This window comes from Lepisosteus platostomus, chromosome 18 (genome assembly GCF_059453375.1).
Source record: "Lepisosteus platostomus isolate fLepPlt1 chromosome 18, fLepPlt1.hap1, whole genome shotgun sequence".
Classification (NCBI taxonomy): Eukaryota; Metazoa; Chordata; class Actinopteri; order Semionotiformes; family Lepisosteidae; genus Lepisosteus; species Lepisosteus platostomus.
This window is the reverse complement of record NC_142628.1, coordinates 11,676,328-11,691,127: the sequence shown is the minus strand read 5'-3', so window position 1 is coordinate 11,691,127 and position 14,800 is coordinate 11,676,328. Positions and strand designations below refer to the sequence as shown.

The 14,800-nt window shown below is 35.5% G+C and overlaps 1 protein-coding gene and 1 long non-coding RNA gene across 7 annotated transcripts in view; one reads left to right on the top strand and one right to left on the bottom strand.

Annotated features, from left to right (window-relative positions):
* The window catches only part of LOC148645666 (uncharacterized), a 71,138-nt gene extending 60,576 nt beyond the window's left edge, over nt 1-10,562 (top strand). For both annotated transcript variants that reach the window (XR_015928058.1, XR_015928059.1), the window contains one exon: nt 8,519-10,562. This is a non-coding gene — a long non-coding RNA (uncharacterized LOC148645666). The remainder of the gene's footprint in view (nt 1-8,518) is intronic.
* The window catches only part of shank2b (SH3 and multiple ankyrin repeat domains 2b), a 185,853-nt gene that overhangs the window by 55,229 nt on the left and 115,824 nt on the right, over nt 1-14,800 (bottom strand). For all 5 annotated transcript variants that reach the window (XM_088611003.1, XM_088611004.1, XM_088611005.1 and 2 more), the window contains exons 15-16: nt 8,467-8,549; nt 6,593-6,717 (exon numbers count right to left, since the gene is read on the bottom strand). In XM_088611003.1, the coding sequence (XP_088467129.1) occupies nt 6,593-6,717; nt 8,467-8,549 (208 nt within the window). The remainder of the gene's footprint in view (nt 1-6,592; nt 6,718-8,466; nt 8,550-14,800) is intronic.

The following is a 14,800-nucleotide window of genomic DNA, read 5'->3' as shown; positions in this document are numbered from 1 at the left end:
TCACCGACAAGTGGGACACAATTGTGAAGTGGAACGAAATCTATTGGATTTTTGAAACTTTTTTAACTAATAAAAAAATGAAAAGTGGGGCGTGCAAAATTATTCGGCCCCCTTGCGTTAATACTTTGTAGAGCCACCTTTTGCTGCGATTACAGCTGCAAGTCGCTTGGGGTATGTCTCTATCAGTTTTGCACATCGAGAGACTGAAATTCTTGCCCATTCTTCCTTGCAAAACAGCTCGAGCTCAGTGAGGTTGGATGGAGAGCGTTTGTGAACAGCAGTTTTCAGCTCTTTCCACAGATTCTCGATTGGATTCAGGTCTGGACTTTGACTTGGCCATTCAAACACCTGGATACGTTTATTTGTGAACCATTCCTTTGTAGATTTTGCTGTATGTTTGGGATCATTGTCTTGTTGGAAGATAAATCTCCGTCCCAGTTTCAGGTCTTTTGCAGACTCCAACAGGTTTTCATCCAGAATGGTCCTGTATTTGGCTGCATCCATCTTCCCCTCAATTTTAACCATCTTCCCTGTCCCTGCTGAAGAAAAGCAGGCCCAAACCATGATGCTGCCACCACCATGTTTGACAGTGGGGATGGTGTGTTGAGGGTGATGAGCTGTGTTGCTTTTACGCCAAACATATCGTTTTGCATTGTGGCCAAAAAGTTCGATTTTGGTTTCATCTGACCAGAGCACCTTCTTCCACATGTTTGGGGTGTCTCCCAGGTGGCTTGTGGCAAACTTTAGACGAGACTTTTTATGGATATCTTTGAGAAATGGCTTTCTTCTTGCCACTCTTCCATAAAGGCCAGATTTGTGCAGTGTAAGACTGATTGTTGTCCTATGGACAGACTCTCCCACCTCAGCTGTAGTTCTCTGCAGTTCATCCAGAGTGATCATGGGCCTCTTGGCTGCATCTCTGATCAGTCTTCTCCTTGTCTGAGCTGAAAGTTTAGAGGGACGGCCAGGTCTTGGTAGATTTGCAGTGGTCTGATACTCCTTCTATTTCAAGATGATCGCTTGCACAGTGCTCCTTGGGATGTTTGAAGCTTGGGAAATCTTTTTGTATCCAAATCCGGCTTTAAACTTCTCCACAACAGTATTACGGACCTGCCTGTTGTGTTCCTTGGTCTTCATGATGCTCTCTGCGCTTTCAACAGAACCTTGAGACTATCACAGAGCAGGTGCATTTATACAGAGACTTGATTACACACAGGTGGATTCTATTTATCACCATCAGTCATTTAGGACAACATTGGATCATTCAGAGATCCTCGCTGAACTTCTGGAGTGAGTTTGCTGCACTGAAAGTAAAGGGGCCGAATAATTTTGCACGCCCCACTTTTCATTTTTTTATTAGTTAAAAAAGTTTCAAAAATCCAATAGATTTCGTTCCACTTCACAATTGTGTCCCACTTGTTGGTGATTCTTCACATAAAATAAAAAATTTATATCTTTATGTTTGAAGCCTGAAATGTGGCAAAAGGTTGAAAAGTTCAAGGGGGCCGAATACTTTCGCAAGGCACTGTACAGTATGCACAGAGAGAAACGAGGCCCAGAGTAACTTTTTGATACATGCTCAAATAATTTTTAACCTTTAAGTGACTGAAATGTACCTTTGAAATGCATGATCTTTTTCTGAAAGAAGGATTATATCCTTAGTTCTAGTGTGGTGAAATAATAGGACAGCATCAAGTTGGTTAGCAAATAAAAATTATGCTTGATGTTTCCTGAGAAACTTGAGCTTGTGAAGTTTGTGGTCAGATGGTTAATGCACACAAATTGATTGATTGTCTCATGGGATTAAATGGTGCAATACCACTGAAAAGAAACCACAACTGGGTCTTTTAAAGAAACAACTTGTTATCTTAATTATGGAGTTACTTGGAACAAAACTGATTCCTCCTTTGATTTTGACAAGTGGATTGCCTTTTCAGATCAGAATTGCTAATGTCAGAGAGAGAATATTTGTTTTTTTTCCCTCAAGGTTAAAATGTTGAGCATGTACAGTAATTCCTTCTTGCACGTGAGTTTTGGGGTCTTTTTTCGCCCTGTTAAAAACAGCAACGGAGGAACAAGATGGTCACTGCCAAGGTGACCACTGCAAAGGTGGACTGAGGAGCCTGAGGGCTCCATCCAGTACACAGTCTGGTCAAGGCCTTTGGACTGCATAGCGAAACAGGAGCAGCATACCTTCACTGAGCTGTCAGAAAGGGAACAGGAAGAATTTATTATACTATTTATTTATACTAGCAGAGAGTAAGGCACGGCCAGAGTAACCAGGCATGGGGATAGCGAATAGGAATGATGGGGGAGAAAAGACACATTTTTACTCCAGAGAAAGTAATTGCCATCTCTATTTTTTCGTGACTTCTTTATTATATCCTGAATACTATACCTGAACAGTACTTGAGTATAAGGATTTCAGTGTCCTCAGATTAAAAAAAAAAGAGTCATAAAACATTGATGCAGGTACAGATGGGAGAAAACCCTAAGCATGTACAAAACATGTATCATTAAATGCCCACCCCACCTCTTCTTTTTGAAAAGCCTCTCAACTGCCTATACTGAACCACACTATATTAGTACAGCAGCATGAAAAAAGTGTATTTTATTAAAAGGACAACATTAAGAGTCTATTAATTGTTAAACATGGTGCTTAAATTCAAACAACACCAAAAAAAGAGCTTTAATCAAGAACATTTCCTAACAGATTGCTTCTGAACAGATCTCCAAATCATCAAGGCAGCCAACACCTGCTATCTCCCAGGTCCCAAGAGTCTAGGTTCAAGGACATGAGACTGCTGCCACAGCCTCTGTTATTCCAATTTCTGTATGGCAGACTCGGGAGAATTCCCTTCATTTTGTATCTCATTGCAGCATACTAAACCAGCTCGCACCATAGCCAGCAATAACAACAAATAGCAAGCAACAGGAAATAAACAAGCAGTTTAATAGCACTTGCAATCCAGCTGCTTCAGGTTAATCATTTCAGATACAATGGGTGCTGTTCAGCATGGATGACTTACCAAACGAATCAAACCTGTTTGAGCTATGGATCTGATTTATGTCGCCTGTTAAAGTGGTGACAGCTTTTCATCTTACTTCATAACATGTGCCAAACTGTAAAGTAATGCATCATCATTTTCCCATCTTATAATAATAATAATAATAATTGCTTACACTTATATAGCGCTTTTCTGGACACTCCACTCAAAGCGCTTTACAGGTAATGGGGACTCCCCTCCACCACCATCTTACTGGGGGTGTGACACTACAGGTTCAATAAAGCACCTATCCTGGTGTAATAAGCCATTTTAATCTAGTCTCTTGAGTGACCGATGTGCCCATATCTTAATGGAGCTGTCTATTTGCTCCCAATACTAATTCTTCGAGTGGTATGATGTTCTATGCCAAAACCACTGTTAATGCCAATAAAACATGATTGAGTGGAAGGTTAAACAAAGAAAGCATTGCTGTCTGAGTTTCTTTATCTTGGAATACAGCAAAAGCGATTACTGAATGTACATCTTCATACTGTGGCTGAGCAATAAATCAAAGTCAGCATCTAGAAATAAACCAACCACCCCCCATTAAAAAGGCCATAAAGCAAACGTCATCACGGAGTAGTAGAAATCAATATTATTGATTAAACAATTAAACCGATTTTTTTTGCAATTTTTAATCCACCGGGACATCCTGGGAAGTGCTAATAGCTATGCACAAAAAGGAAGCCAATGTGATTACCACTCTTACTAACTCTACATTTGACCAAAATTTCAATTAATTTACCTAAACTAAAAATTGATACTCACATTTCAAATTATTTCTCTGCTTCCCTATGAATCTGACCTATGAATGTTGAAATGTGGATCTGCTTGAAGTGTTCTTAGCTAGAAGTGAAATAACAGTCACTATACACATACCTTGACTCCAGGTTTATCCATTTAATCATGAGCCACTGTTGCAACCTACTTATGTTAAAGTCTTTAACATAATATTAAAATAAAACTTCATAGCAAATTTAGTATATTTTGAAAAATAAATGTAGTTATACTATCAGATATGGTAACCTCTCTTTAGAGCTATGTTCTAATTATTGCTAAAATAGCACGGCCATATTGCAGAAGACCTAAAGAGCACTGTATATAACTTGATTCAAAGTACATTCTCATTCAAGGTGAGATCTTTCAAATTTACACAGAATACTGTTGTAAGTATTCATTTTAAATGATAAAACAGAAACAAACCGAAATGAATGTGTAAACTGGGAAACATTTCCTAAATCATATTAAAACACTGCATCGTACATCATATGATAGTATTACACTGTAATACTAGAGCATATTTTAAGCATCCAGAATAATTCCAAGTTCATATATGTTTAGAAAACAAGCTAATTAAATGACATTTCCATTAATGATAAGTTTATGACATCCAAAGACATATATAAAGACAGTATATATGAATAAATGCAAAGCCGAACGTATCTTAGACTTAGCACTATTTTCTTCAGTTCTATGCTGTAATGCTTTTTTAAATGCAATGCCATGTTTTATTGCACCCAGGTCTACACTCATTTTAGCAATATTTAATATGACTAAGGCACTGGGCTTTGTGATGTCACAGTAAGAGGAAGTACAAAGGGCTCCAGGAATGCTGTGTTATTATTAGTCAGAGGAGAGAGAGAAGGAGAAGGAGGGAGACTGAGAGAAATGCAGCTATTCTCTCTGATCATTTCCTGCTCCATTTAGCAAGTGCACCAGCAAAATCGCATTCTCCATCATGTAGTTAAAGATGCATTATCTCTTCATTACTCACAAAACATTATAGAACACCCACTGTACTACATTTAAACTTGGTTCTCAAAAGATGCCATAGCATTATATATGGAATGTAGGCATTTACACGACAACAAAAATGTATTTCATAACAGAACCGGATTAATTGCTGCAATGCTTTTCAGCTCATATTTTATATATGCTTCAAATGTATAAATTATTAATATTTTTTTGGAGAAGCTTCCTTTCAGATCTCATGTCACTCCAAGCACTGATTAGCACACTACTGAATCTGCTTCATCTGCTTCATTGTAGCCCTATTTTTCCAGAAAACAAAAAAATAACAAAATAAAAAGGAACTGAAGCTCAGGCACTATAACAATATCTGCACATGCTACCTTTTGTGCCTTTTCAACCAAATATTTGTACTGCATCATTTACTGAACAAGAACTGTATCATGTACTTGTAATAAGCAAAGTATACATATCTTCTTTCCAGCATTTTGAATATTTTGCTTAAACTGTCCATATGACAAATAATTAATCTGAGTTTTGATACTGTATGTTACACAATTACAAAGCAGGAAATATGGTATGCTTTCATGCTTACACTTCAGAGCAATCAGAAATATCAATAATACATTTAATACATGTCTCACTTTTGACATTTGTTTTCTCAAAAACATAGCTTTGAATATAAAAAACAGCAACAGTATCCTTTTGCTAGCATAAAAGTTCATAAATGTTAATGCACAACTGCTGAATCATGTTTTATTTGATGAAACCTTATTTAAATAGAGTAAAATGTCTACATTTCAACCTTGGAAATACACAGATGAATAAACAATTATTTTTTGTTTGAAATATATACACTACTGTTTTACCTCAAAAGACAAACTGGACTTATAGCATTTTTTGTGAATTTGACAACACATCCTTAATGCATATCTACATAAGAGACCCTTTTTTTAAAAAAAAGTTAAAACACAACTCCAGGTCAGAACATAACTGAATACAGACAATAACATGATTGTTTTCTTAACAAAATATTTGATGATTTCATACAAGAAATTACACATTACACACAAAAAAGATTTTCACAGTACAGTATATTTCTTAAGATAAATTATTTCTCTATATTTTGAAATAAAAGCATATGCTACAATTAAATAATGGGAAAACAAGTCTGAACCTCTGCCAATCATATCTTAAAGAATTTCTCTACATTAAACAACTCTACCTAGGGCAAAACACAATTTTAGCTTAAAAGTGCTGCCATCATTGCAGGCTTATGTAAACCAGTAAAAGAGTGCAACTCTGAAAGGAAACCTTTAAGCTTTTAGTGCCATTTTCAAGAAAGTCTCTTCTGCCAGAAGCAGCTATTCCTTTCTCTTTTGATTCCCAGAATCACTCTAATGAGTGACTGAGTCAACAGATCCTTGTAAAATCCTTGCATTCCAAAATTATTTAACACCATAAACATGTATTGTCATAATCTTCCATGTTCTAGGCTGAAGTTTCACCAATTAAAACCACTTTTGAATGTTTCGACAACTTATTTTTTTGCCTTATTAAAAAAAGTCGGTCTCATCAATTACTATCTTTGCAGTGTTACTTAAGGTTTTTCACAAGTTCAACAGCCTCTGTCTGGGTGCTTAAACTGCAGGAACTTAAAATGACATCAGAAACAGGACCATTACATCTGAGACTGATACAACTGTTCAAGTTGGCTTATCTCAGTCTTCTGCAATCGTGCCCAAGGAATGCTGCATTAACAGCCCAGCCAAGCAGAAGCTAAACTTTTTCCTTACCTCAATGAGGAAGTCGCCTGTTCTGAGTCCAGCTTGCCATGCGACTCCTCCCTCATCCACTGACTCCAGATACTGCAGGGCAGGGAATGCTGGGGTGGGGGTGAACTCTTCAATGGGGGTATCGGCTTCTCAGCAGAGAAGGAGAAAGCAAGGAATACAATATGAAGATTGCTTTGGTCTGCATTTTAATATGAATCCATATTGTAAGGGATATAACAAACTGCAAGTCAGAATATATAGTACAGCATGGCCTCAAATATTACATCATACGCTAAATGACCAACAGCAAAACCTCAAAAAAAGCAATCAAGAATTCCACTTTAGGAATAGCTATCCACTAATCATAGAAGGCCATTGCTATGATTGGGCCCCCCACAGTAGCTACAAAGTACTTGAAGAAGAAATACTTTGGTGTTTTGAGGTTTTTATGGAAAAAAAAAACGTTTCAGACTGGTTATTTGAAAAGTTCATTAATGAGCTTCTATTAACTGTACAGTATGTTATGCACTTCCAAATTGTTTTTCCTATTTCAGTGTGTTTGTTTGTCCTTCATCTTTCTTGCTTATACATATTTAAGAAGCATTGTATTTATTGATGCTGTGTTTATCATAAGAGATTCAAACCCCTGAAATGGTTTTGACTCTCTCTACCACAATGGACATTTATATTCAGTTTTGTCCTCATGGTAGCCAGAAACCAGTGGTGACAAGTGACACATTCAATAAATCACCCTTTTATTTGCATGCATTTGAATTGCTGTCCAGATGAGCACAGACTGTCCTCAAAGAGTGTAGATCTCTTTCGTTATACAGCTGTACATAGTTCATACTTTACATTGTACTGGGACTTGATCTCTCAGGACTAGTGTAGTGGACTTCATCAGCCATCAGAGTTTCTGCACAATATGGCCTAACTGTCTTTCCTGAGCCTTATTACATAAAATACATATACATATTATATAAATAAGCCTATAGATATGCTTCCTTTTTAGAACTGTGTGAAAATGTTACTGGGCCAGCTTTGTAATTTGTTTTAAAAAAGCAAAATCTGGAAATTGTATATTTTTCCGGAAAAAAAAGATGTGAATAAATTACAGAAAGCAAAACCTTAAACTAAATACCTTTGCACATACATAGGAGCATACCATGCTCATAGGAGCCTGTGAAAATAGGCAAAATGTAAAATGAGGAGTCCGTGTACTGTATGTTTGCAATCACTATTTGCGTAATCAACTTTAAAGCTCTTGCATGCTATTTTTAAATTCAGAATGGAAAACTGTCCCATAAAGAATAGCATTATCAAAATGCTCAAAGTGCTTTCAATTCCTATTTTGCTTCATTACAAAGATGACAATAGGGGGGTATATGACAATACAGAGAGAAAAGAAAAATCTGATTATTTGTAATACCTCGAAGGGCAGAGGAAAAAAATGAGATTACATTAAACCATGTGCTAGTTACCCAACATAATCACCAGTAATTGCTATAGCAGATGATCATCCTAAATTACTGGACAGTATTTTTAAGGTTCCTATTGGCAGAATATACTGTATCTATAATGACTGATATGAAAGCTTATAGCAATGTCAGTAATAACAAACAGTAGGGTTTTGTTTAAGCATTTGCGCAATCATGATGGTACCTGGAATCTGGATAAGTAGAATACCGGAGCAATATTTAGTATTTTCAAAAGGGGAGGGAAAAATAGATCTGTTTAAGTGTTAATAGACTGTCTGGGCAAATTTTAGCTTTTTTTTTCTAGAATCTGCCCGGATAAGCAAACAAACGAAAGGAAGCAATACACAGCAAAGCAGAAGAAGAAGAGTAAGGGAGCATGGATTAAAAATTTGTTTTTGCAGCAGGCATTTCTCCTACCTTTGGCCCCTCGAAGCACAAATCCAAATCCCTCATTGTCCTTCTTTTGCAGAACCACTGTCTTCTCATCAATAATGCAGTCACTGTGAAGAAAATTCCGAGGATAGCGCCCGTTATTACACCCCATCATCCTCATCATTGCAGCAGCTGCTCTTCCCGAGTGGAGGTTCATCATTATCAGTGCCACCAATGAAGAAAATTAATCATTTATTCAAATGAACAAGATGACAACATCAGCACGGCCACTTCCAGAGAAAGCCCCCTCAGATGAGAACGAAGTTGTCTTCCAAGGAACAGAAAGAGGCCTCAGCCGGCAGGAGAATGTGACGTTGGAAAAAAACATAACAGCTAAATAAATAATTAATTGTCAAAAATAAAAAAAAACAGCCTCACGGAAATATCAACAAAATAGGAAGCAGAATTAGAAAGCAACCGTGGTGGCTATAAGGCCGAATGTGAATGTCTGAATGGATGTGAGCTCTCATGTCATCAGCAGACAAGCTGTAGGAGCCCAAGGAACGCAGGCTGCATGTGATTTGAATGACATTTTCATTAATATAATCCTCAACTGTGAGTGTACCAGATGCATTTTTCAAGTCAAGCGAAACCAAAACGAAAACAAAAGCCAGCGTTTCTTTTTTTTTTTGTGTGTGGTGGTGGTTGTCTATCGTCTGTTAATTGCTGTCAAATGAACTCGCTGCTTCTGTATCCCCCTTGTAAGTCCATTCCCCCAGCGAGAGCCACAGAAGGCAGAAAATCAGGAATGTGGTCAGAGAGCATAGAGGTTTCGCCTTTAAAAAAAAAAAGAGAGAAAAAAAATCTCTTAAATCTCTTTCTCTCTCAACCCATTCAGTGCTGCACACTGCTAGGAGTCCACATGATCAGTTTGACAGCCCACACGGCTAATAGAAAACGGCTTGGCTTAGCGTCAGCAGGCATGCTCTCCTACAGCACCAAGAATTTACATAATACAATTAGGAGAAGAAAAATGTGTAGAAGAAATAACCAAGTATAAACTGAATTCGATCAGATGTTATAGATCTCCACTCCCATTTTCAGTGATCTGATGCTAAACATGTTTTTACATTTCTTAATGAATAAAAAAAGACTAATTTATTAATGCACTGACAATTAAGGAATTTACCACATACAAATGGAGCTCAGACCCCCCCTTGAAATGCCTGAATGGGGACTACGTTTTAAAGAAAGAAATGTTTCCTGAATTGTTTGAGCTTTTTCTTTTAAAAAAACAGGGATACATGGATTTACACTGCCTGTAATTTAATGCTGAGTACAGAGTGCATAAAGCACTTAGAAAAAAAATGCTGCGGTTATGATTCATTTCTCAAGTAAAAGTATACAAATTCCAAATTAATACATTTCTAGAAGAGTAGAATGTGGCATGAAAGAATTAAACAAAATTGTCTTTCATGAAACAGCATGAAAGCTAACATGAATTACAAATGAAACAATTATAGTAACACTACAGTGCCTGCACACATCATGACATCAGCATGTTGCCCTGTGCAAATAAAAATATCATGAGAAACGTTGCTATATGCGGTGGGTGGGGACAGAGTTAGGGGGGTGCACACAGAAATTCACTGCATCGCAGTAATTTCACAAATCAGAATTCAACCAGTACCAGGGATTTAAAAATGATAGGAATTATGTTATCAAAAGAAGACCCTGTCAGTGTATAAACACAAAACAATCCTCCTTAGCCACAATACACATTAGTGTGAATAAGGTTTGGTTTAACTTACACATTTTTTTGTTTTGATTGTCTCCTGGGCTTCTAACAATAAAGCCTTTTTGGCTTTTTTATGTAAGTTGTTGTTTTTTTTAAATTGTACTCAGATTTGGATCTCTGTGGCTAAATCTTTGTAAATAATTACTGTACAAACCAACACATTTTTGGATTCATTTTTTAAATTTTTCCATAAGAAATATGAAATCAGGGAGATGAATCCCAGCAGTGCTAGCAACTGCGCCATGGAATGCTGAGTTGCCGTAGTAACATAATCTGTTTTTAAAGGAAGTCATAGTGTAGTTGGAGTGCAATAAGGTTATTAAAATCCTAAACTGGTGATGAACCGGGTCTGTGGTATTATTTTATCATTAAACACTTCCTCAAAAGGATTAATTCGACCTCTACACCTTGTTTCTGGTGTAGGTTGTCGTTTTATCAAAGTGAAATGGCTCTCAAATGATCAAACAATAATTTGCTATTCATTAAAAGGGGAAGAAAAGGCCTAAACATTCCTCTAATTATTTTTCAAAACCTTTGCCTACATTTGGCTTAACTGAAATGTTTTTGGTAGAAGAACACCTGTGTAATCAGGTTTAAATGTTTAGTTACATGAATGCATGTTTGAACAGAAATTTGCTCCAATGACTAAAGCTACTCCCTGCTTTTCTATGTGTGTTTTACTGCTTACCCATCTGGAATGGAATGTCAACACTATTGTTCTGCAGTATGTTGTTCTCATTCAGAGGGTAATTGCTGTCCTTCTCCGAGAAAAAACTAGAATCACCCTGACATTTTTAGGACTCTCATTTTGAAAAGAGGCACAGTTGTAAGTTCATCCTACAGTTGTATTCCACATCACAAAAATAGAAACAAAATTCTATCCTTATGTATAGTTGTTAAGCATTCAGGTCTATGTACATAATTCATTATACAGTTTTAAGTGCCGACAGTATTTTAATGTTTTGAAGTAGAATATTTCAATATAAGTTTATGTTTTAATTTCACACGACTATTTTTTTTTATTCTTCTCATTGTTAGCAGGTATTTATGTTTGTTTGAAAGGCTAGTAGTTCACAACATTATGTTTTCAGCAAAAAAAAAATACTTCACACTAACTGCAAAGCACTTTTAACATAGATGTATTTTCATCTTGAAATTTCCAATTGTATCCAACACAGAGAAAAAAAAAAGATATAGCGCTGTATTACCAGATCATTATGGAATTATTAAAATTGTAACACATAGTGTCATATTAGATAATTCTATTAATACTATCAATAGTATATACTTAATTAATTCTTACAACTAGTATTTTCTTCATATTTTGACTACTTCAAATAATGGAAAACAATTTAATTACCATGTCTACTAACTCTACTAAACATTTAAACAGAAATTGTCTGATAAATTTTCAGCACTAGACATACCAGTTGTTGACTGTCTCAAATACCAATTCAAACAATTAGCACAATATTGAAATTGGGCAAAAAAACAATACTGGAAGTTAGATGTATATGACAATCAGTGAGTACCCTCACTGGGGTTGTAAAGTCATAAAAAATTGTCTCAGCTTGCTTAGCACAATAGTTGATTTTACAAAATTAGGCAACGTGTGGATGAAATTCTATTATAAGATAATACGCCACTATGAATAATCGTATATAATCCTCTTTTTTCGTTATCAGGGAACCATTTTTAACATGTATTATTCTCAAAACATTGCATAGAAGTTCAAATAATTTCTTTGTGAACTAAGAATTTTTCATTATTCTAATACAGAATTTTAGCAAGAAATGTTTCACATATTTTAAAGAAATAGTGAATCCAACAAAATGGTTGTCATGGAAAATGACAGGTTAAAACTTTGGAATTGTTGCTTCAGAAAGATGCAAAAAAAGATGAAATGTTGCAAAATTTGATCTAAAAAGTGATATCAGGAAATCCAGGTCCTTAGTAAACTAGAACAAAATACATGATCCTAACATATTCAATACTTAAAAAGCTAGCTTCAGGAATATAGACACATGGGTACACTTTCACACTCAATAATGTACAGTGTTAAAGTGGAAAGGACATATTTTTTAAGCTTCACTTATTTTTATCCTGCACAAACAAACATGCCATATCAAACATTTTGCATATTCCTCTCCATTATCTGACAAAATGTATCAAAAGTGATGAGTTAATATTCTACAGCTCATATCTTGCAATTATTATTTGCTAACATACCCATTTAAAAACAGTAAACTACAGTATCTTATGTTCATTATATTGTTATAAAACAATTACTGGCAAAACCAATTTCCTGTGTACAAATGTAATAAATCTCTAGCTTTCAGTGTATTATAAAGGCACAAACATTACCAATGTTAACTTTAACAGAAAAACAGGGAGATATAAATACAAACGTTTTTTACATATCTGAGATATTTAATTCTAAAATCTCCTTCCTTGGTACCAAGTAAAAGTTTAATGCAATAGGATACCTATGTACAATGTACTTTGATTCATATTGATAATGATAGAAACAAATGCCAGAAAGCAAAAAACATACAGTATATACAAATTAATAACATTCACAATCAAGTTCAGTTCAGGCATAATTTTAATTTGATGATGAATACAGTGTTTTAAATGGCTGGTATTTTAACTGCTGTACTTGTTATAGTGCTTCAAAGCTCAATATACTTGTTATAAGACCATGTCATTAGAGCAATTCCACTGCTCACCAAGAAGTTAAGTCCACAGCTATACCTTGAGTAAATGTATCTTCTTTTCTCATTGTGAGGGACGATTTTTACCATGATTCTCAAGACAAATTCTCCTGATCTCTAGATAGCTGAAAAGTTGCTTGCCGAGGAATGAAGGATTGTGATAACACCTACTGTATACTGAGTTTAGCCAAGAAGATGAATGTCCTTCTTTTCCCATCTAAATCACGTCATGACACATTTGTGGCCAATAAAGCCCCATATAAAAACCATACTGCACTGGCAAGGTAATTAATAGGTTTGAGTATAAGACCTTCACACACTGATTTACAACTAGTCAGAGTCAATAGGATGGCTATATAACAGTGTCAAATCGAGCAGGTCTGTACAGTGTATTTCACACTGCTACCCTGGGAAAAGGACAGTCAATGAACATAACAGCTACTGTAGGTTCACCTTGACTCACTTAGCCTTTCAGAAAAATATCAACATAAGCAACAACAATTAATAAAGAGCATTACAATAAAAGGTTTTCATATTGTATCGTTTTATAAATTAGCTTATGATATTCCCTGGCATATGGGCCTGTCTGTGTTATGTAGCTCCAGACAAATATTAAGGTTACAAATACTTACCTTAAGTATTGCATTTGTTTTGGTGGGTTTAACAAAGATAGGGTTAAGAAAGCTATACAAAACTGTCTTTGCTTGAAAGTTGAAAACTAAGCTTCCATCTTATAATAGCACATCACATTTTTTTCAGAAGAACATATGACCTTGGCAGCTGTTCAGTCAAATAAAATGTAATTCTATAAAAGTCAAATGAATTCAAATAGCATTATGACTCTCCTATACACTAGGTATTCATGAATACATTTGAACTGGAGTTCCAATTTCAAACAGATTGCCTTTGCAGTACACAATGTTAAACATGTCTCTATTATCATCTCAAAAAACTGCCTGCTAACATTTCAACAACAAATATACCAAACCTAGTCATTGCTGCGAGTCAGAATTTATGAGTAATGATTTGCATGCAAGAAGTAGCAGCAAAGCAGTGAGCTGTACTTCACACTTGCCAACAGACATGCACTCTTGAGCAGTTTGGACAGATTCCTAATTAATATAAACTGCTCAGGCCGACACTTAGCTTGATCAAATAGAATGTAATTGCCGAACATGGGTTTATATTTATAAATGTCCAGCACTAGTTACACTGTCCAAATGTTATTTTAATGTAATTTGTTACCAGTAGGCATCGGATCCATAAAACCGTAGCTCCTGTATTGTATAATTAGGAGCTTGTATCGTGATCAATCACAACAAAACAGTACATTCAAATGTAAGCTCGAACAGAACTCTTGACTACCACACAGAAGAAACATCCAGCATATTTTGTCACTTATTCTATTAATTTTGAACACAAGCCTTATTTATTTCCAAAACAACAACTGAATACACTGTGTGAAAATATAAATACTGATGATTTAATTTGCCTGCAGCAAACAAACAGAAACTGGGCTACATACAGTTCTTTACATTCCACAGTTTGCTTCTTTGTAACATCAAAACTGCAAAATTCATTCAATCCAAGTCCATGGTTTCATGCAACATCAGAAGACGATTTAGAGTTGCAGTATATTACCATATTATTTTGGAATTATTAAAATGGCAACACACGCAGATTTTTTTTACTATAATAATCCTTCAGTTCCCATGTCCCATTTTTTTTACTTCTGGGTCATTATAACTACTAAAAACTAAAGAAAACTAAAAAAAACTTTATTAAAGTTATTTTTACATTCAACAGTGATAACTATATTGAAACTCTATATCAAGATATTCAATAACTACTTTACCTACAGTATGTC